The sequence below is a fragment of the Schistocerca serialis genome, chromosome 1, assembly GCF_023864345.2.
Source record: "Schistocerca serialis cubense isolate TAMUIC-IGC-003099 chromosome 1, iqSchSeri2.2, whole genome shotgun sequence".
Lineage (NCBI taxonomy): Eukaryota > Metazoa > Arthropoda > Insecta > Orthoptera > Acrididae > Schistocerca > Schistocerca serialis.
Genome location: NC_064638.1, coordinates 1027784701 through 1027808695, shown reverse-complemented (window position 1 = coordinate 1027808695; position 23995 = coordinate 1027784701). Strand labels below are relative to the sequence as shown.

The 23995-nt window shown below is 43.6% G+C and overlaps 1 protein-coding gene across 1 annotated transcript in view; it reads right to left on the bottom strand.

Moving 5' to 3' along the window:
• The window catches only part of LOC126455064 (lutropin-choriogonadotropic hormone receptor-like), an 805745-nt gene that overhangs the window by 68371 nt on the left and 713379 nt on the right, over window positions 1–23995 (bottom strand). Inside the window, exon 14 of the mRNA XM_050091146.1 lies at window positions 16517–16906. Within this exon, the coding sequence (XP_049947103.1) occupies window positions 16517–16906 (390 nt within the window). The remainder of the gene's footprint in view (window positions 1–16516; window positions 16907–23995) is intronic.

Sequence of the window (23995 nt, the reverse complement as noted above, 5' to 3'; positions counted from 1 at the left end):
TCGGATATGACTTCAGGTCACAGCTGGTAGTGACTGATCGAACTCTAACGATATAACGGGACGTCACGGACAACCTGCTTCCTTGTGTGCGAGAGTATCGTGGTGCCACCTTTCAACAAGACAATGTTCGTACACACAGGGCACGTGTCTCTCTGAAATGTTGAGTTACTTCCATATCCAGCAAGATTTTCATATCTGTCTCCAATTGGTTATGTGTGGAATCAGTTCGTATGTCAGCAAGGCCTACGTCCCAGTGGCGGTATCGAAGATATCAAGGCCCAGTTGGAACAGTTGTGGTTACAGCTTGCCTCAGGAGAGGATACAACGGTATTGTAACAACCTACGCAGCCGAGTCAGTGCATGCATCCAGCCCAGAGTGAGTGCACCATCATACTTGCCAGTTCTTTGTAAATCTGGCTCAACTTTTTAAATCTCTGAAATAATAACACACAGCTATTCTACCTTTTGGGTTTCACTTCGTTTCCTGTCCCTTTCTGGGTGCTCCACTTTTTTTTTTGTCATGCAGTGTATGTCATCCTAGGGCGCGTCCGTCAGCTAGCGCTGGTGGCTATCGTAGAAGATAGCGCTGTTTTCCCTGTTTCCAGAGATGGCTGTTACTTACCCTACTGAAGACAATGGGATAATTTTGCCTTAATGTAACTGAAAGAATGGTCGTCTGAGGCGACCTGGTTGGTTTCAAAGGCGAGCAGTTTCCACTGTATATATAATGTTTGCTAATGCTCTTTCTGAAACACACTACTGAAAGTGGCGGCAGAAGAAGGAATAATCCGAATGTGACGGAAATCGATAGATGTGATGATGTATATGTACAGATAAACAATGATGATATACATACCACGCCCTCAGGAGGGCACTGCGTCTACCCCTCGGATTCCCTACTGATGATCTGCACGCCGCAGCTGAAATCCCACTCCTAAAAGAGCGTTTCCAAGATCTGGCAAGGGCCTTCTATGAAGGCTCTTCCAGGTCAGGAAACGTCCTCGTCCACGCCCTGAGTCGGTATGACACGTCCCGTGACAAGCACAAACGCCCAATGACGATCTTCGACGACTAAGTTGGAGAGAAAATCCCTATATCCAATTGCTGATCCTCCTCCCTCCCCCATAATATCAATCATCTCGCCAACGCCAGGCAAGTACCAGACACACGCAGAACAATCATCACATCACGCAGACACCCAAAAATCACAGAAATAAACACACAAACACAAGTAAAAAGTGGAGTAAAAGCCGCAAGGCTACAAACTCCCACACACACTTCCCCAAAGAGGGGAAAGTATTAGATGAGATTGAGAGAGTGAGATGATATACATATAAACAAATGATGATTAGAATTTCAGAAAAATTGGATGATTTATTCAAAAGAGTGAGCTTCACAAGCTGAACAACTCAGTAACGCGTTGGTCCACTTCTGGCCCTTATGCTTGCAATTATTCGGCTTGGCATTTATTGACAGAGCTGTTGAATGTCCTCCTGAGGGATATCGTTGCCAAATTATGTCCAATTGGAGCGTTAGATTGTGAAAATCACGAGCTGGTTGGAGGGCGCTACCCATACTGCTACAAAGTTCTCAATTGGAGAGAGGTCCGGCTACGATGCTGGCCAAGTTAGGGTTGGCAACCACGAAGGTTTCGTATGGTAAACTCTCGGCGTGTGAGAACGGGCATTATCTTGCTGAAATGTAAGCCCAGGATGGTTTGACACGGACGGCAACAAAATGGGTCTAAAGTATTGTAGACGCAGCGCTGTGCGGCAACGAAACCGAGAATGACAGCCAACGGGATCTTGCTATGAAAAGAAATGGCATCCTCGACCATATGGCGGGCGACAGTCATACTGGTATCCCACCGCTGTCTCGGGCGTCTCCAGACAAGTTTTCGCTGATCTTCGGAGCTCAGTTTGGTGTGGGCTGAGATTCCAGGCCGACTGTGACTGACACCACTGCAAGTGGGTTTGTTGGCGTATAGAGGTCAATGGTGGTAGACGCAAGGGGCACTGTGAGTTCAGTCCAGTGAGCCAATTATTTATGGTCCTTGTTGTCAATGAAGCACTAGATCCACGTCGAATCGATGACAATGGCGAATCCGAGTCTCTGAGTGCCTCTATGACGATTGCTCGGTCCTCTCGTTCTGTCGTCTCTCTGCGTCGACCGCTTCCTTCTTGACACTGTGTTCACCCCTGGATCACCCATTCCTGCCAACATCGTCGAATAGTGGCATCGCTCCAATTCAAATGTTGGGCGATTCGCCGATTACTCAAACCGGCTGCTTTGAGCCCAACCACACGTCCTTTCTCAAATGCTGGCATCTGCGTATATTGTTCACGCACCTGTCTGCACCGCATAGCTACTGTCCGTCTGGGTACAGGGAATGAAATTCGCAAAGGCTTTATCCCCTGTTTACTAACCTTGCCAACTGCAAAGTGTAAACTGCGCTGCAGCGTCAAACATTCATCCATGGGCTGCCAGAGATTACACACTTGCATTTTCCAACGATATTATACCGATATCAATTTGCTACTAGTGTGCATAACTTCTTTGTCTTGCTTCGCTTTTTTATGACTGATAACAGGAAATGGTCTACCGAAATGCCTAAGTCTTCTCTGGAGGCTGACTGACCGAGCGGCCTGCATGTTAAAATAATTTCGTTTAGCCGTCTGGAGCTAATGCAAGGATAGTCGGCCGACAGTCCTCGAGTGGTGGAGAAGGCAAATTTTGAATCTCCTGGGCCATAGGCCATAGTTCTTATGCGCTGTGTATTTCGGAAGTCGGTAGTTAAAGATGGATAAAGTTATTCTGTCTGTGTGGAAAGTATGGAAAATGTTGTAAGGAGTGTGTCAGAACTCTCAATCACATAAAACAATATATCCAACTTAACGCTATTCTTTGCATTGTGTAAGCACTCAGATATCGATAGTAACAATCTGAGGGCGAAATATGGGAGCGCGATTCTAAGCATTGTTGTGGGACGAGATCTGTCTGCGAGGGTGGAAGAGTAAGTAGTGTTGTTCGAGAACTCGGAGACAAGACGTGTCATGCTGCCCTCACTTCGGTGACGGAAGATCTTACCACACTCAAGGCCTGATTTCATTTATATAGCCAGGAGAGATTTAGACGGCTTAACTGCGCTTGAAGATGGAATTCAAGGTCAAATCCGCAAGCATAGCGCAAAAGCATTTGCAGTGTTAGGATCGTGATTATTAGTCCGAGTTTGTAATAATCCCATGTTTTGCTTGTCAGTAAAAGAAGCCTCCTTATCCTCCAAATAATAATAATTATTCTCCACATCTAAATAGCATGCTGTGGTTACAAAATGTTAATGTTACTTTGAAATTGAAATAATTTGTTAATCTGGCACTCAAAACATTATTGACACATATGTTACCTGTTATTGTCATTATTAATACTTTTCATAATGATTCTGAAGTTTTAAATAGACTTAATTAATGAAATCCCTTCTCAGACGTTATTTAGTAGTTAACAGGACCCAAACAAACTCCTTTTTATTAAATTCATTCTTGGTAACAATAAACTTTAGCCGCTGCTTCTGTATAATGCTGCGCATTGCTGTAAACCACATGGAAAAAGGCAGTTATCTAAAGAGGTGAGTGTAAAACTTACGGCCAAAACACAGACACTGACACACCACAAATGTCATGTACTCTAGGCCAATAAATTCCATTGCCCAAGTCAAACTCTGTATCACTTGCAAATTCTTGTTCAAAAACACAGTTAGATAGCTTATCCAAATGTTAGTTTTAAGTTCTTCATGTAACGATCTGATGAGGGCTTTAATGACAGTGAAACTGACACTCATACAACACTCACACAGTGTTATGCAGGTTAGATTCCGTTTACTGATAGCTCAGGTTGCTTATCGAGTCCAGTTTCACAAACGAACATAGGTAACATTGGCTGTAGCTACGTTACATATTAGTTGCAAATACTTTACAATGTTCGGAAGTGCGTTTCCGTCAGCTAGCTTGGGAACTGAGACACCTGCGTTTTCAAGGTAGTTTTCCGCCTCGGTAGCTAAGTGATCAGTGTGGCGGATTGCTAACTGAAGGGACTCGGGTTCGATTCCCGCCCGGCTTCGAAGTTTTCTCCACTCCGGGGCTTGGGGTTGTGTTGTCCTCACGCTCGTATAGTCATCATTGACATTCCTCTGTTGATACTGCAGTATGGGAATGTCACGAACGCCAGTAAATGTAAAAAATGGCTATTGTTGTTTTGTGAGCGTGTATGGATTGTGTAGGGTGAGGTCGCCTGGTAATGTGTGGAGCAACTTTAGTGGACGAAGCAGACTTGTCGAGGGTTATTATAATGTAATAAATTGCTATTTGCCAGTGGAAATTTGGGGTGTGGAGTTCTTGTGTGTGTCCTTCTCCTTTTTAACTTTAGATTGTTATTCTGTGTTGATTTCAGACGAGATGCCAGAAACTTGTGGGAAACGTGAAGCGGCTGTTTGCTGGGGTCGTTTGCCAATTCCGTGGTCCGATATAAGAAGTAGCGGGCTTGGTTAGGTGTATACAACAGCAGACTGTTTTAACTATGAGTCGCTGGTCAAAGGCTGGCCGCACTTAATTAAAATGACGGGTATTGTAGTCTGGCAGAGCAGTAATTCAAGTCCGCCAACAAACGACAAGAAGGAACGTTTCACTGTCGTCAATGAAAGTTGTAGATTACCATTTTGTCTCTATTTTTATACCTGCTACCTTCACGATTTCAAGGAGTGTATTCTAGACAATCATGTCAAGGACTTGAAGAGAGGATGTGTCGCTGTTGTGGTCTTCAGTCTAGACTTGATTGATGCATCTCTTCACGCTACACTATCCTGTGCAGGCCTCTTCATCTCCGAATAACAACTGCAACCTACATCTTTCTGAACGTGCTGAGTGTATTTAAATTCTTGTCTCCCTCAACAATTTTTACCTTCCATATTTCTCTCCTGTACCAAATTGGTGATCCCTTGATGCCTCAGAATGTGTCCTGTCGTCTGATCCCTTCTTTTACTCAAGTTATGCCACAAATTTCTTTTCTCCCTAATTCTGGTCATACCTTCTCATTGGTTACATAATCTTCTTAGGCATTCTTCTGTAGCATCACAGTTCAAAAGCTTCTATTATTTTCTTGTATGAACTGTTTATTGTCCACGTTTCATTTCCCTGCAAGGCTACGCTCCAGACAAAACTTTGAGAAAAGACTTCCTAACACTCAAAATTATATTACATGTTAGCAAATTTCTCTTCTTCAGGAACTCTTTTCGTGCCATTGCCAGTCTACCTTTCAAATCCTCTCTACTTCGACCTTCATCAGTTAATTTACTGACCAATTTTTAGTGTCGCAGTTCCTAATCAAATTCCCTCTGCATGACCTGATTTAATTCGACTGTAAGAGGTAGTCAAATGAAAACCGAACATCCGCCACAACGGGACCATATGATGGTTCCATTCAAAAGTAATCGCCACATGCGTTAAGTCATTTATCCCACTGGGTGAAGAGACGATAACTTTCTGGTTCGCAGTACGCGGTTGGCTGCTGAAGGTTGCACAACCACACCCACTCTTCCACTTCCTAGTGTGACTGAGGCCGACATCCATGCCTGTCTTTTTTGGGGTCGCCAAAGATGTGAACATTACACGATGAAAGATACGGACTGTACGGAGGATGCCGCAGTGTTTCCCAAACAAATCGCTGAAGCGTATTCTTCGTCCGATTGACAGTGTGGGGGCGGTCGTTTGAGCGCAACAGAATATTCCGTACTACAACATTCCTGGATGTTTTGACTTTATGGCGCGTCGCAGTTTCTGGAAAATGTCTTCGTAGCGCTGCACGTTGATTGTAGTTCCACGCTCGAGGAACTCGAGAGCAGAGGGTCCCTGCAGTTGAAGAAGGAGGTCATCATTACCTTACTGGAGCTTGTGCGCAAAGCTTAGGATTTCTTTGTCGGGGTGATGTGGGATTTTACCACTGTAGGCCTTGTCGTTTGCCCTCGGGCTGTGGGAATGCTGTCGGACGGAATCATTCTGTTGCGCGATAACGATCGTCCCCACACTGTGAGTCGGAAGAAGGCTACGCTTCAATGATTTGGTTGGAAAACACTGCGCAACATCCTCCGTACAGCCCGAATCTTTCACCCTGTTATTTCCATAACTTTGACGACTTGAAGAAAGACATGCATGGACGTCGGTTTTTGAGTCGGTCGAGGAAGTGCAAGAGCGGATGGGTTGCGGATCCGTCAGAGGCCGACCGCGTTCTGCGAAACAGGAACTGATCATCTTGTCTCAAGTCTTAAAGCGTGTGGCGATTACTTTTAAATGGAACCATTCCATGGTCCCGTTGTGCCGGATGTTCGGTTTTCATTTGACTGGCCTCCATACACTCCATTACCCTTGTTTTGGTGTTGTCAATTTTCATCTTATATCTAAGGCAAACCTACGTTTCTAGCATTTGTAGACTTATAGAAAGCTTTTGACATTGTTGACTGGAATACTCTCTTTCAAATTATGAAGTCGGTAGGGGTAAAATACAGGGAGCGAAAGGCTATTTACAATTTGTACAGAAACCAGATGGCAGTTATAAGAATCGAGGGGCATGGAAGGGAAGCAGTGGTTGGGAAGAGAGTGAGACAGGATTGTAGCCTATCCCCGATGTTATTCACCCTGTATATTGAGCAAGCAGTAAAGGAAACAAAAGAAAAATTTGGAGTAGGAATTAAAATCCATGGAGAAGAAATAAAACCTTTGAGGTTCGCCGATGACATTGTAATTCTATCAGAGGCAGCAAAGGACCTGGAAGAGCAGTTGACCGGAATGAACAGTGACTTGAAAGGAGCATATAAGATGAACATCAACAAAAGCAAAACGAGAATAATGCAATATAGTCGAATTAAGTCGGGTGATGCTGAAGGAATTAGATTAGGAAATGAGACACTTAAAGTAGTAGATGAGTTTTGCTATTTGGGGATCAAAATAACTGATGATGGTTGAAGTAGAGAGGAAATAAAATGTAGACTGGCAATGGCAGGGACAGCGTTTCTGAAGAAGAGAAATTTGTTAACATAGAGTATAGATTTAAGTGTCAGGAAGTCGTTACTGAAAGTATTTGCATGGAGTGTGGCCGTGTATGGAAGTGAAACGTGGACGATAAATAGTTTGGACAAGAAGTATGTTGCCCCTGACGCTTTCGAAATTTCAAAGAGTGTATTCCAGTCGTCATTGTAAAAAGCTTTCTCCAAATCTATAGAAGTTATAAAGTAGGTTTGCCTTTCCTTAACCTCTCTTCTAAGACAAATCGCAGGATCAGTATTGTCTCGAGTGTTCCTGCATTTCTCCAGAATCCAAACTGGTCTTCCCCGAGGTCGGCTTCTAACAGTTTTCCTATTCTTGTGCAAATAATTTTTGTTGGTATTTAGCAAACATGGCTTCTTGAACTAATTGTTCGACCTAACAGCAACTGATTTCTTTGGAAATAGAATTATTACATTCTTCTTGAAGTTTGAGGGTATTTCGCCTGGCCCATATATCTGCTCACGTGGTGGAATATTTTTGTCATGACAGACAATCCTTATGGAAGAACATCAGTTGCGGATGTTCTTCCAACAGGATTATTTGTAGTAAAATGCCGCGCAGGGCAATTGGAACATATTACCAATTTCTCAATTTACGCTACAGACTCTGTCTGACATCAGCCGATATTAATTTTAATAAAATGTGTCTAGCATATAACGTGATCCCCAATTTTATCAGAAGACTGTTCAATAGAATTACTGCTAGCTCACCATGTACATTCAGCAGCTCATGAAAACTGCTATGATTGAAGAAATTAGAGGTTTATATTTTAAAAAAAGATGTCTTAAATAAGAAAGCCTAATTAACGCTTATTAAATTATCTAAGGACCTGACCCATTTTATTTTTGACGACACGTATGCGCATATTATGTATCTTAATGATTGTCTGAAGGATAATATTACTATAGCGCATAATAGTAATGTGCCTTCATGCGTGCCCTCACTAAATAAAAATATTACCTTCTTTCATGATGTAGAATGCGTCTCAGGTAGCATGTAAGCCTCGATTAGTTGTCGACTGTTGGTTAGCAGGATTTAAATTGATCCCACTTTCAATCTGTCCTTTTAGTGCTATTGTTGCTAGCTATTAATTGGCATATTACTTTCTGACAGTATAGACTGTAAGGTTTCGCTACTTTCCCTGTTGATCAGTAACGAGAGCTTGTAAATATGTGTGGCACATGTGAATATTTTTTTACCTAATGACTGTGGCGCGTTGTTCCACGTTGCCACTTATATATCCCTACTAAATTTAAAACTTGTTTGCCACTTATGTAAAAGAAAAGTTTCATTGTGCCTTACGGTTTATATAATAATCTTATATCGCAGCTTCTACTCAGTTTTACCACAATGCTGTACCGACCTGTTCAATACGCTCCTTTACTACGCATAATGCACCTTTAACTTATTTCGTGTATTTTTATGTATTTTTTTGTTTTTTCTTCATTTTAAATGTAAACCACTAATTAAAATTGTGAAAGGCCGGGCTAGTGGCACCACGTTCTTTTCTCCGTCAATAGATGGCAGCACTTTTGCACTCTGGTTTACCAATTTGCTTCCTCCTTCGCATCCGCTACTCCCTGTTCTGCGCTCGTAGGTAGCACACCGCGCCTCGTACACGTCCACCGCGGCGCTCGGGGGCTACAGCACAGTGTAAGTGTCCTGGTATTATTTGTATATTTCCCTACCCAGGCGCCGGCCGCGGTGACCGAGCGGTTCTAGGCACTGCAGTCCGGAATCGCGCTGCTGCTACGGTCGCAGGTTCGAGCCCTGCCTCGGGCATGGATGTGTGTGATGTCCTTAGGTTAGTTAGGTTTAAGTAGTTCTAAGTCTAGGGAACTGATGACCTCAGATGTAGTAGTTTTGTTATGGCTGGCTCTCCCAAGGATATCAGTAATTCTGAGGGAAAATGTCAAAAAGAGGATATCGCAGGAAAACGGTTTGGACAGCCAAGAGCTGTCAGTCATTCCAGAATAGTTCAGTCGCACTCGTAACGAAGCAGTATAGTTGCCATCACTATATTAGACGTCTGAATGGCACACTTCCCAACCGCTTATGCCGTATTCCGCTCCGCCGCCAGCCCTGCTGTGTTGCGACGTAGCCGGCCGATGTGGCCGAACGGTTCTAGGCGCTTCAGTCTGGAAACACGCGACCGCTACGGTCGCACGTTCGAATCCTACCTCGGGCATGGATGTGTGTGATGTCCTTAGGTTAGTTAGGTTTAAATAATTCGAAGTTCTAGGGGACTGATGACCTCAGATGTTAATTCCCATAGTGCTCAGAGTCATTTGAACCATTTTGTTGCGACTTAAGGTACCGACTGAACGGTCAGTCGTCACATCCGCTACTTCCGTGTTTCACGAACTTGTTCTGTTTTTTAGACAGTTACGAGTGATACGGAAGAGCAACGTCCTGTTGGTAGTACGGTTGCAAATTCACGTCTTGTTGCTGTCTGCCGGCACCTAGTGGAATTGCTCAACGAAATAAACATGCAAATCTAATACCCAAAAGTTTTCAACAAACTTGCTCATGATGAAGCTAGACGGAACGTTGCCAAAGGGTAAAAGCTAACGGCAGAAGCATGTGGAGTCTCTGAAGAAACAGTGTAATGTTTTATCGTTATCGTAACTTTTTCAGAAGCTGTGAGTGCTTTCTTCGGTTCTCCACGAAATGGTATAAATGGCAGAGCAGATTCACTCAAATGGACGATTTTAATGAAGAAGTGGTCTGAAGGACTGTGTCAGAATACTACATTACAGCATTCTCTCTGCAAGTAAAGTCATTGACTAACTACAGTACAAAGATCAGTATTTGGACTCGGAAACGTCTGTTATTTGTTTTATAAAAGACAATGCTTTTAAGTTAGGAAATTTAACGATGGCCATATGGAAGAAGCGATATTGGCTCACAGAGAGCTACATTTTCGTGGACTGTGCATTTATAGCATACGGAGGACAATAGATCTGTTTCCAGAATGGGTTTTCACTCTGCAGCGGAGTGTGCGCTGATATGAAACTTCAGGTTTGGAAGGCAGGAGACGAGGGACTGGCAGAAATAAAGCTGTGAGGACGGGGCGTGAGTCGTGCTTGGGTAGCTCAGATGGTAGAGCACTTGCCCGCGAAAGGCAAATATGGCGAGTTCGAGTCTCGGTCCGGCACACAGTTTTAATCTGCCAGGAAGTTTAATAGATCTGTTACTTATCTGGATGGAACTTGGATTTTGCAAAACTTGACCAACAAACACGCACTGTGTTCCAGTTACATTAGGACTGCTTGGATGAAATTCCAAACTGCAATGTTATCGTGGTGTATTCCGCCGTTATGACCCTTGTAATTTCAAAAACAATCGTCAAAGCGCTAGCATCGCCGCAGCAGGTGTCCTGGCCGCAAATGTAACAGTACGTGTCTGACCCTCTCGGAAATTGGAAGTGAAAGAAGCGAGGCAACATTTAATTTGTTGAGTCCTTCTTCGTTTGTGGGCGACAATTTGTTTAATTCTAACTTCATTACCGAGGGGCACTTTCTTGGTCGCTCCTTCACGAGAACGGCCCCACAAAGCGAAGATCGTGTACGAGGTTTTGGCCAACAAACGAATCCCAGCACTGGATCACCGGCCGTAGTCGTCGGCCGCGGCCAAATACGGCTTCTCGTTGTTTCCCAAATTGAAGCTATGAATGAAAGGAGACGCTATTAAAGGCATCCAGGAAAATTTTACTGCAGTACTAAATGCGATTCCAAACAAGGACTACAGTGATAGTTTGAAAACGCTTTTAAAATGATTTCAGTTGCGTGTTAATTCAGGGGGAGACTATTTTGAATCAGTACTGTGATTTGTGTGTATAATCCATGACTTATTTTTCATATCCATAGTGTTAACGGAACTGGGACACACTTTGTACTTTTGGCGCGAGTACAAGGTAAGTGGTAACCTGAAAGCACGTACAGATACATCTTTATTTTGGGTAACGGGTGCAGTGATGGAGACTCTGTAACAGATGCAAATATAATCTCTTCGATAGTTAGGAAATATTGTCGGTTCTACTAAGGCGAGCCATCGGAACGAGACTCCTGACGGCGGTATGCAAGTTTTCAGGCACTGTAGCGCACGGAGTCTCTCGTAAATAAGTCGCATTCATAAGTGACACGATACATAAGTGACGTCTCAGATGTTACCACAATTAATGTTGTAGATTTCTTAACATCTTTTTGGCTGAACGTTTCTAAGAGGTCAAACGGAACGCAGATTCATCAGCGGTAATATTTTTTGTTACACAGGCAAAGCAATTTCACATCTCTTACTGTATTTTATTTTTTATCTAGGAGTAGTTTTATGTTTACACGACAAAATACACCGATAATCCAAAACATTATGACCACCTGTTTAGCCGGCCAGTGTGGCCGAGTGGTTCAAGGCGCTTCAGTCCGGAACCACGCTACTGCTACGGTCGCAGGTTCGAATCCTGCCTCGGGCAGGTGTGTGTGTGTGTGTGTGTGTGTGTGTGTGTGTGTGTGTGTGTGTGTGTGTGTGTGTGTGTGTGTGATGTCTTTAGGTTAGTTAGGTTCTAAGTCTAGGGGACTGAAGACCTCAGATGATAAGTCCCATAGTGCTTAGAGTCCCATAGTGCTTAGAGCCATTTGAACCATTTTGAACCACATGTTTAATAGTGTATTGCTCTACTTTTCAAAAACAGTACAACAGTGATTATGCTTGGCATGGATTCTACAAGATCTTGACAGGATTCCAGAAGTATGTGGTACCAGATGTCTACACACAGGTCAAGCAATTCCCGCAAATTACGGGACGGTGGCTTGCGGGCACACAGCTCGCGCCCGATATGTGTTCTTATGGATACAGATCAGACACATTTGTTGGCCAAGAGATTAATGCGTGTTCACTATAGTACCCCTCAAACCACTGTAGCACGATTCTGACCTGGCAACACGGACAGTTATCCTGATGGAAGGTGTCATCACCGTTGGGGGGAGACTTCAAATATGAAGCGATGCAAGTGGTCCGCAATAATGTTCACATAGTTCACTGCTGTCGTGATACCGTCGACTGCCAACACAGATCCCATGAAAACCCAACTCAGTGTATCATACAGCGTAATTCTGCCTTCACCGGCCTGCATCTGTTGCACGGCGCATGTTTCCTGCAGCCATTCGCTTGGATGACGGCGTGTAAGGACCCAGCCATCGACCAGATGTTACAAGAAATGCAGTTCATTGGGCACGTGACACGTTTCTAGTGACTGACGGTGAAAACTCAGTGATGCTATGCCCATTGCAGTCATGACTGACGATGTGCCTAGGTCAACAAAGGAACACGTAGGTGTCGTGTGATATGGATCTTCATGTTCAACAACGGTGTGTTCCGAAACACTTGTGACCTGCCACAGATCGCTGCATATCCTGGATTACACAGTGGGGGATCCTCCGACCTCTACGTTTTATGATGAGACGTGTTCGTCCAAAACCATACAGCCTAATCGTTATTTCACCACCCTACAACCACTTCCCATAGGTGCTCACGACAGCAGTATGCCAACAGGATAGAAGCTTCGCCATTTAAAGTATTCTCGTTTCCAGCCAGAGTGCCGCAACAATATGTCCTTTGTCAAAACCGCTTATATCAGAGGATTTTCCCATTTGCGGCCCATATCTTCGCTGTGACTGCCCATTCGTCTCTCTTCCCCTTACATTCTTTCCTTACTACATCACGTGCCCGCAACACCAACAGGATACATTCAACTTCGTGGTGGGTAGTGGTTATAATGTTTTGGCTCATGAAAGTATTTATCACATGCATCTATAAACTTCGAGAATATCCACACGTTTTGTCATTCCAAGTATGTTACTGTTTCAGCCTTTTGTACAGGTTGAAGAAAAAAAAATTTTTTTTCTTAAATTTTTTTATGGAGTTAGCTTTTTATTGTTTTCGTAACGACTGGCAAGGATTTTCTCTTGGAAAACACTCCATCATATCACAGACTAGAATCAGATGGGTGATTTTATTCGGTATTTTTGCTTACATTTGAAATTATCGCTAGCTGGCAATGTTCTGAGTAGCAGAGATGACCTCTCCCCGCCTACTCTGATGACTATTTGCAGTTCCTGTGGTATTAACACTTTGCTGACTGGCGACATCGCACTGGTGTCGTGCGCGAAATAACGGTCAACGGCCGGCGACACCACAGTGGTGTCGTGTGAATAGTACCGCTGAGTGGCTGGCGACACCTGAGTGGTGTCGTGAGCATAGCATCGCGCAGTGACCGGTGACAGCACATTAGTATCTTTCTCATTCTGTTGGTGTTTTGTTTAGGTAACAATAAGTTACACACGTCAACAAGTTTTTTGTTTTTATAAGTACTTGTGCACTTTCATCATGGCAGACGAAAGAGAGGATATGATTATTTATGATGAATGCTCGGACGTCTTGTCTGACGTTCCGGACAACTTGGCCGATTGGGAAGAAGACATTGGATAAAAAGAAATGAAAGTGAAGCAGAATCGTCGGAAGGGAGTGAAATACGTCCAAGAAGAATTCGGCGAACGCTACGGTTGCCATCTGATTCGGATCAATCAGACGAAGAAGACAGACTATGATTTACTGAGGACCAATAATAAATTTGAAGCATCTCCGGGTCCACACATATTTCCAAAAGATACACAGAGCGTCGTGGATAACGTAGAATTATATGTTGGGAACGATCTATTTGCATATATTAGCAACGAAACCAACAAGTATCACAATCAAAATTGCAATAGAAGGAAACTGGATAAAAACGCCAAATTTGTCCACGTTACGGGATCCGAACTTAGAAAATGGTTTGGGCTTGCTATCCCTACGAGAATTGTAAAAAAAGCAAGGCTCGATGATTACTGCTCAATGCATCCGTTGATAGACACATCGATATTTCGCAAAACTATGTCCCGCAACCGATTCAGACAAATATTGTAATTTTTACATTTCTCCGACAACAACAATATACCGGATAATGCCGACGGGCTTTTTAAAGTTCAATTCGTAATTGATTATTTTTCCAAAAAGTTTAAAGAAACATTTAATCTAAGTCGAAACGTCTCAACTGATGAAGGAATGATACCGTGGCGTGGACAGTTAAATTTTGAAGTTTACAATCCGTCGAAAATTACCAAATATGGCATAGTCATTCGGATGCCGTGTGGTTCGAGTACGGGATACATTTCCTCATTCAAGATATATTCCGGCACTGGACAACCTTTAGCAAAAACAATGATGGAACTATTGACACCTTCTTACGGAATGTGGCATCACCTCTTCATGGATAATTATTAGTGCAGAACTTGCAGAGAAGTTACTTGAAAAGAAAATTCGAGTTTGTGGAACGATACGGCAAAATAGAGAATTTCCGGAAAGATTAAGGCGCGCAAAAGTCAATGTGTTTGAAGCTTGTCATCAACGGAAAGGTGACAAGCGGCCGGCGACAAGCCAAGTAATCCGAATAAGCGTTGCCGGCACCAAGAAAATAAATTTGCACGAGACGTGCGGACGGCAAAGTGTTAAGAAGAACGGTGTAATGTTCCTTTGTACATGCATGCATGTGCGTTGGAACGGGCACTGCGGTGACTACAGCCTTTTTGAAATAAATGAAATACATTCGCAGTTGCGAATACGAGCAACCATCAGCTGTATAAGGAAATGAAGTCAATGAAAATTTGTGCCAGATGGGGAACGAACCCGGAATTGGCGCTTTACGCTAGAGGTCGCTTTAACCGCTTTGGCTATCCGTGCAGGACTCACAGCCAGATCCAAACTACCAGGTGGAGTCGTTCCTGCGTCACAGGCGGGAAATCCGTATTCACGTCATTTTCCGGAACAAATTTTCCCTGTCATTCTTTTATACAGCTGGCTGTTCGCATTCGCAACTACGAATACATTTCATATAATTTTGTGACGAGTACTATAGTTAAATATCCCGTAGGATGGTACACTACTGGACATTAAAATTGCTACACCACGAAAATGGCGTGCTACAGATGTGAAATTTAACCGACAGGAAGAGGATGCTGTGATATGCAAATCATTAGCTTTTCAGAGCATTCACACAAGGTTGGCGCCGGTGGGGACACCTACAACGTGCTGACATGAGGAAAGTTTCCAATCGATTTCTCATACACAAACAGCAGTTGACCGGCGTTGCCTGGTGAAACGTTGTTGTGATGCCTCGTGTAAGGAGGAGAAATTCGTAACATCACGTTTCCGACTTTGATAAAGGTCGGATTGTAGCCTATCGCGATTGCGTTTTCTCGTATCGCGAGACTGCTGCTCGCGTTGGTCGAGATCCAATGACTGTTAGCAGAATATGGAATCGGTGGGTTCAAGAGGGTAATACGGAACGCCGTGCTGGATCCCAACGGCCTCGTATCACTAGCAGTCGAAACGACAGGCATCTTATCCGCATGGCTGTAATGGATCGTACAGCCACGTCTCCATCCCTGAGTCAACAGATCGGGACGTTTGCAAGACAACAACCATCTGCACGAACAGTTCGACGACATTAGCAGCAGCACGGACTATCAGCTCGGAGATCATGGCTGCGGCTACCCTTGATGCTGCATCACAGACAGGAGCGCCTGGGATGGTGTACTCAACGACGAACCTGGGTGCAAGAATGGCAAATCATCATTTTTTCGGATGAATCCAGGTTGTGTTTACAGCATCACGATGGTCGCATCCGTGTTTGGCGACATCGTGCTGAACGCACATTGGAAGCGTGTATTCGTCATCGCCATACTGGCATATCACCCAGCGTGATGGTATGGGGTGCCATTGGTTACACGTCTGGGTCACCTCTTGTTCGCATTGACGGCACTTTGAACAGTGGACATTACATTTCAGATGTGTTACGACCGGTGGCCCTACCCTTCATTCGATCCCTGCGAAACCCTACATTTCAGCAGGATAATGCACGACTGCATGTTGCAGGTCCTGTACGGGCCTTTCTGGATACAGAAAATGTTCGACTGCTGCCAGCACATTCTACAGATCTCTCACCAATTGAAAACGTCTGGTCAATGTTGGCCGAGCAACTAGCTCGTCACAATACGCCAGTCAGTACTCTTGGTGAACTGTGGTATCGTGTTGAAGCTGCATGGGCAGCTGTACCTGTACACGCCATCCAAGCTCTGTTTGACTCAATGCCCAGGCGTATCAAGGCCATTATTACAGCCAGTGGTGGTTGTTCTGGGTACTAATTTCTCGTGATCTGTGCACCTAAATAGCGTGATAATGTAATCACATGTCAGTTGTAGTATAATATATCTGTCCAATGAATGCATGTTTATCATCTGCATATCTTCTCGGTGTAGCAATTTTAATGGCCAGTAGAGTAAAAGTATATTTCCTGGTGTAATGGATGGTGCACGAACGGAAGCGCAGCCACGTACCTGGCGAGCAGTATGACGAGGTCCCGGCGGTACTGCGCCGTGAGGATGGCGTACAGGTAGGGGTTGGCGCACGAGTTGAGCGGGTAGAAGAAGACGAGCAGGATCTTGGAGCGCGTCACGTCGATGAGCGGGTAGCCGGCGACGGCGGTGAGGCCGAAGAAGGCGATGGGCGCCCAGCAGGCGAAGTCGGTGAAGACGAGCAGCGCCATCTTGTTGGCGACGGTGAGCTCGCCGGAGCGCGGTGCGGCGTGGCGCGTATCGCGGCCCAGCGAGGCGTAGATCTGCGCGTAGCAAACGGCCACCATCAGGAAGGCCAGCCCGTTGCCCGCCAGCAGCACCACCAGGTACGCCACGTCGCCCGCGCGCCGCGCCTCCATCGGCAGGCAGATGCTGCGGGCACACGCCATCTCCATAATCTAACACGTACGACACAGTCTGTAACGCCGGAAATGCATATCCTCCTATTTCCATCTATTGTACTGCAAATTTTTTTCCTTATTTTGTTACCTGAAGATATAATATTTCTGTGTCTTTGTATATTGTAATGGTTTTGCTATTTGTATATATATGCATTTATGTCGATGTATAATTGGTTTGTTTTGTGAATATTATTTGTATTTATACGCTGGGTCTGGCCTAGGGAAAACTATACTATCGAACGAATACATCGATAGGTCGTGTGGAGAACGAAAGTGTTTAGGATCTTTGGTAGTGTTGACTGCCGCGTGCAGCGCGGGCTGAGCAGAGGGAGTCTGGCTGGAGTAGTGCAGTGGAGCAGGTGTGTTGTGTGACGCTCCCGCGAGTTGCCGCGCGTTCGGGGTTGGGCAGCATGTAATTGCTCTCGACTGGCTCTAATAGTTTCTAGCACGGTGTCGCGGACGGGAAGCATTAGCTGGCACACATCAAGAGCCCGTTTCGCCTGGTGACCGTGTCGAGAAGAAGGCGCGCCAGCATCCAGCTTCTGCAACAGCGACGGCCGACAATGAGTGACTGTCGCCACCTCCTCGATCGACGACTTCAAACCTTCATTCAACCAACAAGGAAGACTAAAAGCACGTAAAATTTTAGAACTGTATGGCAGACCTCAGCTTTTCAAACTTTTAAAATTGTTGCATCACAAAATTACAGCAACTTAGCATGAACCTTTGTTGCTCATTGTCCCAATTGCATTGCCAAGCAGGGTCTTTTCCTTTTCCGAAATGAGCCCGAGTGTCGTTGAGATTCAAACGCCAGCATCATTCGATTTCACTGCTTTAATTTCAAAGTTCAGTTAAGGTATTCATAGCTGGCTACAATATTTAGATTGCACAAGCACAAATTAAGAGTGCGAGTTTTGTTACCGTATTTTAGTTACCTGTGACTGCAGCTCAGCTTGGTACGTACTAAATTTTACTATTGTTAATTGTTCAGAATCATTTAATTCAAGTTCAAAGTTAAATCTCTTATTTCTAAATTGCGTAGATTCAAGTAGCTTTTGAAATGATTGTTGAGGTAGTCCAAGACTAACCGTATTTTACTGAATTTCGATGTGCTTCAGAAAACAAGCTCACTATTAACTTCAGTCACTAAATTAACTTTCGATTTTCCGGTTTTATTAATTCTTTTGCTAAATTAAGTCAGAGTGTAGCGAAATTTATTACTTCTGACGAACCTTCAGTTTTCACACTACACGTGTCAACCTTCAGTTGCCACGCTTCTAGTGCTAATTATATGTGTAATAACCTTTCTTTTTTCAGTTACTATAGTAATTGTCCTTAGGACTGGCAACCGTAATTTCCCCCAAATCTCAAATATCTAATTACCACTAGTTAATTGTTGACGTAACGGCCGCACATTTACTTTCTTTATTAACTTTACCCCTTTTCAAAATTAATTTCCACCAGTTTCATTTGCATTTTTCCTTTCATTTAGATGTAACCCTTTCCTCCCTCTTTACCGACAGATCAACTTCGGTGACGATTGCTTTTCCCAAATTTCCATTAGGTACACGTGGTTTAATTTTTCACTGTCATTAAGGTCGATAAGTGAGTGGGAGGTTACACGTGGCGACCTGGTGACAGGTCAATCTTCAGATTTGAGGTTGTTCTGGACACGAATTTTGTATGTTGCAAATGTCGTAACAAAGTATTGGTTACGAACAGGTAGTTACGTCAGCGAGATTAAGTAGTGGGAGGAATCCTAATTAGATTTGAGATTTGGCATTTATATTGAAAATTATTAAAATGAGTGAAGGCAACAATTACCAAAATTTGGTAGACTTGGATACGGAACAGTGGGAAACGCGCACCGCGGTACCCATTGTTCAGGGGCAGGCGGCTAGCATGAAAGACGGGACTGCCCAAAACGCAACAAAGAGCAGAAATGGAATTCCAAACTTTAGAGAATGTATCGGAATCGGAAGAGAAAATCAAATCTGAACCCCTTGATGACGAATACGGGGGGACAATTAAAAAGGAAGCCGCTACGGAAGTAAAACCGGTAGTTTCCGGGAATTTAACTGATTTATTGAATGTTTTGATTAATGAAATCAAGAGTCAATCGGCAGAAATTAAAGCTCAGGCTGCCAAGCAAGAAGCTCAGGCTGAAAAAATTGAACGGAAGCTAGATAATCAGAACAAAGCTATTAATGTTGTTAACAACAATGTTGGAGTTGTTAACACAAAAGTTGATAAAATGAATGAAAATATTGTTGTAATTAATACCGAAATCGGTAATATTAAACAGGAAATGGAAAGCGTTCAGGCGGAAATTGCGAGCATAAATACTCGTTTTAATTGCGAAATTAGCAGAATCGAGAAAAGTGTAGGAGAAGCAGTTGCTCCGATCATCGAGAATAAGGTGACGGAACAACTTCAATTAGTGAAAAAAGAGGATCAAAAGAAGGTGGAAACTTTAAAGGCTTTAGTATCCGAAGTAGATACCAAAGTGACGAAGCAGGCTAATACCATGCGAAGAGAAAAAAAGGGAAGTAGAAACGCTTGCGACAACCACTTGCCAAGTAATTACGAGAGTTTCGGAATTAGAAAAGAAACTTGACGAAAAACAGAGCTATGTGCCAATCTGTGCACATAGTTCGGAATTGTTGACGAAAGAGGAACGGTTCGACCCCTTGAAAAAAGGCGGTATACACCCGACGGATTTCATTAAAAATTGTGAAAGAGTTTTACCCAGATCATGGACTAATGAGAGATAAAGTAATGCGGTTATTGATGTGTTGGCTGGTGATGCCAAGCGTTGGGGCTTAAACCTCAACATTACGAACCTGACTTTTGACGAGTTTAAAAATTTGTTTCTGGCTGAATACTGGTCAGAGCAAAAACAACAAAGTGTCTGGGGCGAATTTGTCGTATCGAGGCCTTTCGATGCGAATTCGCGCGGCTCGATGAAGGAGTTTTGTGAGGGCTGGACCCGCAAGTTGGAATATTTGCGTGATCGCCGCACGGAATCCGAAATAGTCTGGGAACTCTAGAGGAAGCTTCCAGATGATACAAAACGATACGTAGGAAGCAAATGCAAGACAATCAACGATTTCCTGGAAAGAGTTGAGGATGAGGACAATTGGCACAATAATCGCGACAGTGGTAGAGGCCGTGGTAACAACAACGGGTACCACAACAACGATAACCATGGGAATAATGCATACCGCAACCATGGCAGCAATAACAATAATGGTTCGGACCGTAATAACAATCGGTACAATGCAAATAATAACAGGAATGACGGAAACCAGTATCATACTAACGTGATACGGGCTTCACAGAATAGTAATAACGCCAGAGGGTGTGACCAGCCGCCTCAGCAGTATCCGGGGAGCGTATCTGCCGGGACGAGACAGGGAAACCATTAGCCGCGCCGGTGAGGGGCCGACCGGGCGTGGTGAAATTTTGGCGGCCCAATAACAGGAGAAAACCCAGGTGTCGTCGTTGTGAAAATTCCGTGTGGAATAATCAACGGCGGGAGAGTGTGCCAGTGTTAGGAGAAAGGAGTGCGTCCACGAGTAGTAGATCAGCTGTAGACACGGCAGTAGAAAATACATTGTCAGTGAGAACAATTTAAGTAGTGTTCCGGAAATCGATTATAAAATGGCAGCTGTAACACCCACAGCGGAACTGGAGATTGAGTTTAAGAATGATTCGCAATTGTTGAGAGAAGATCAGATGTCGGATAACACGTCCGTCATCGAGCGAGGGGATGCAGAGAGGGATGAGGTCTGGTTAAGGCAGTTCGGTCGCTTATACGACGAACTGAGAGATTATAGGGGCCTGTACGGGAGAAGTGTTTATGGGGAGCGCGGGCAGGATTTGCCGCGTCTCGTCCCGCAGGAAAATAATATTTGTGAAGTGATAGAAAGTTCTGGCCCTAACCGGCAGACTTTACTAGAAATAGTTGATGTTAAAGGGGAGCACGAGCAAGATTCGTCGTGTTTCGTCCCGCAGGAGTTGGATGTTGAAGTAGTAACGGAAAGTTCTGGGCCTAACCGGCAGACTTTACCGAAAGTTATAGTGGTAGAAGTAGCCGACCCATCCGACGCAAACCTCCAGTTTCAACATTGCGAGAGTATTAAGGAGAAAGATTGCGAAAATTTTAGTGATAGCCGGACACGATTGGTAGAAAAGCACATAGATTACAGCGTGTATGAGGTTAGAGCTGACGTTATACGGTCGGACGGTAGCAGTGTGGGTTGCGCAGATCCAGAGGAAGTAATTGCAGATACTACTGGGCACATTCCTCCAGGTAGATTGGCAGATGAGATCAATCTGACGAAAGAGGAATCAACGAAGGTGACAATTAATGAATTGATAGCAAAGCAACACTCACTAGTTGACGAGTTACAGGAAAAGGTTTCGGTATTGGAGACTAAGCCTCAGGACAAACGTGTTGAAATTAAGACTGTATGTGAACAGAGGCTGAAAAATCCGCCAGATAAGCCAGATTTAGAATCAAAGCCGGATGGTTTTTTCCGGAATGACCTGGATATAGATGAGGATTTATTGTGGGAAAATAAAGAAACAGTCGAGGATAAGTGTAGACAGATAGTAGTGTCTGTTCATATACACGACCTACAACTAAACAGTGATTGACACCAGTGCAGAACTGAGTGCTGTATCTGGGAAAATATTTGAGTTACTGAAAGACAGACCTGGTATCGTAGTTATGCCAGTAACAGGAGTGAAAATTATCGGTGCTACTGGGAAGCCAGTAAACCGGTCACAAAACAGATTTTTGTGAACTTCGAGATATGTGGGGCACGATTTGAACAAGAGTTTGTCGTCGTGCCAGACTTAACTACGGAACTAATTATCGGGTTGGATTGGCTATTAAAGTACCCTGCAGTGATTAATTGCGAAAGCAAAACTTTGACATGTACGCCACAAGATAAAGCAATAGTAGTTAGTTTTGACGAGGCAGGAGACGGTGTGCATAAGCAATACCAGCCTATACACATTGTTAACTGGCCGGATGATGTAGGAATGAATTTGAACTGCCGTATCGTGAGGAATCTCGGCATTGACAAAAGTGTAGAAAGTGAATTGGAAGAGATAATCAAAGTCCCTCCACGGATTGACATTAGTATTGGTGTGAAAAAAGATCGTTTGCGAGAAGTAATGAAGCTAAAAGCCGATGCTCGCATACGTCGTCATGACGCTAAAGCGCGTTTTGCTAAGTTTGCAATCGGAGACTTAGTACTTGTAAAAGCTCATGAGAAATCGAGCGAGATAGACAATGAAATCTCTAAATTTAAGTTTGTTTATAATGGACCATATAAAGTCATTGGTATACCTCATACAAATGCTTATTGCTTAGAGTATCCAAGCTCTGGAAAACTATTAGGTAACGGAATATTGTAGACTTGAAATTGTACCAACCTAGGATCGATTAATACCACAGAAAGGGTAATTTGTACAGTATGTAAATATAGAGTGTAAGATTTAAGGTTTGCTAGATTGCCATGCTTTTGCCTGACCAAGAGGACATTAAAGAAGTTGTAATTAATAAGTAATTAATTTTAACTAAATGATTTAAGAGGAATTGATTATAAATCTACTGAAAAACCCAAGCTGCTAGTTTAAGTTTTCAGCTGAGTCACAGTAGATTAAGGAATGGAAATATGATTTTGTAACAAGCTGTAAGATTTCATGAATATGTGTTTTACTAGTCATTGCCGATGTACTTAGACGATGTTTTAAGTTTCAGGCTTGTACATGTGTGATGATGGACAGTGTTGAGTTATCCACTGTGATAGTGTTAATGGACTCCTTGAGATTACTCGGGAGTGAGTTTTTCCGAAAGAATTCAGTGAAAAGGACGTTCTGAAAATGCCGTTACACAGGCGAGTGAGATCAAGCGTGCCGCACAGGCGGGCGCAACAATACTGGCGAGGCGGAGCCGCTGTCGGCTCATGTGCCGCTGTCGGCATTCTTTGCACTTGCGAGTACGGAAGGCGGAATTGTTTTTCTTCCCGGACAGCTGAAAGAATTCTGCTGTCAATATTTATGGTTTTTTCGATCTGCTGAATATTATTTTCTTGTATAGCGTTAATTGGACTCTCATGACGAGAATATTAATTATGAAAAGGTTACATAAAAATGTGTATAATATGTAATTAATAATTAATTTGCGTATTTTGATCTACCTGTTTTTATGACCATGTACTCTGATTAATTTTGTAAATAGTATTCCATTTCTTGATAGTGTTACGAATTTTGACGATTTTGGAATAGCTAAACCATTTTCTATGTTTTCTATGAATTTTAATATGTTGTCAACCTGTTTTATTTTGTGCAAGATGACAGAGTGGAATAAGATTAGGTGTGTCTCCACTCAATTATTATGGTCTAAAAATTGATTTATGCTTAATTAGACGAATACTAAATTTTGTTGATGTTCTGAAAACATGCATTTCCGCTGTTTCTTTTTTGGGACATTTTCTGAGTCTGTTTAGGTTACACGAACATCCTCACCCTCAAACAATGTGGGGCACGTGTAACGCCGGAAATGCATATCCTCCTATTTCCATCTATTGACTGCAAATTTTTTTCCTTATTTTGTTACCTGAAGATATAACATTTCTGTGTCTTTGTATATTGTAATGGTTTTGCTATTTGTATATATATGCATTTATGTCGATGTATAATTGGTTTGTTTTGTGAATATTATTTGTATTTATACGCTGGGTCTGGCCTAGGGAAAACTATACTATCGAACGAATACATCGATAGGTCGTGTGGAGAACGAAAGTGTTTAGGATCTTTGGTAGTGTTAACTCTGCCGCGTACAGCGCGGGGTGAGCAGAGGGAGTCTGGCTGGAGTAGTGCAGTGGAGCAGGTGTGTTGTGTGACGCTCCCGCGAGTTGCCGCGCGTTCAGGGTTGGGCAGCATGTAATTGCTCTCGACTGGCTCTAATAGTTTCTAGCACGGTGTCGCGGACGGGAAGCATTAGCTGGCACACATCAAGAGCCCGTTTCGCCTGGTGACCGTG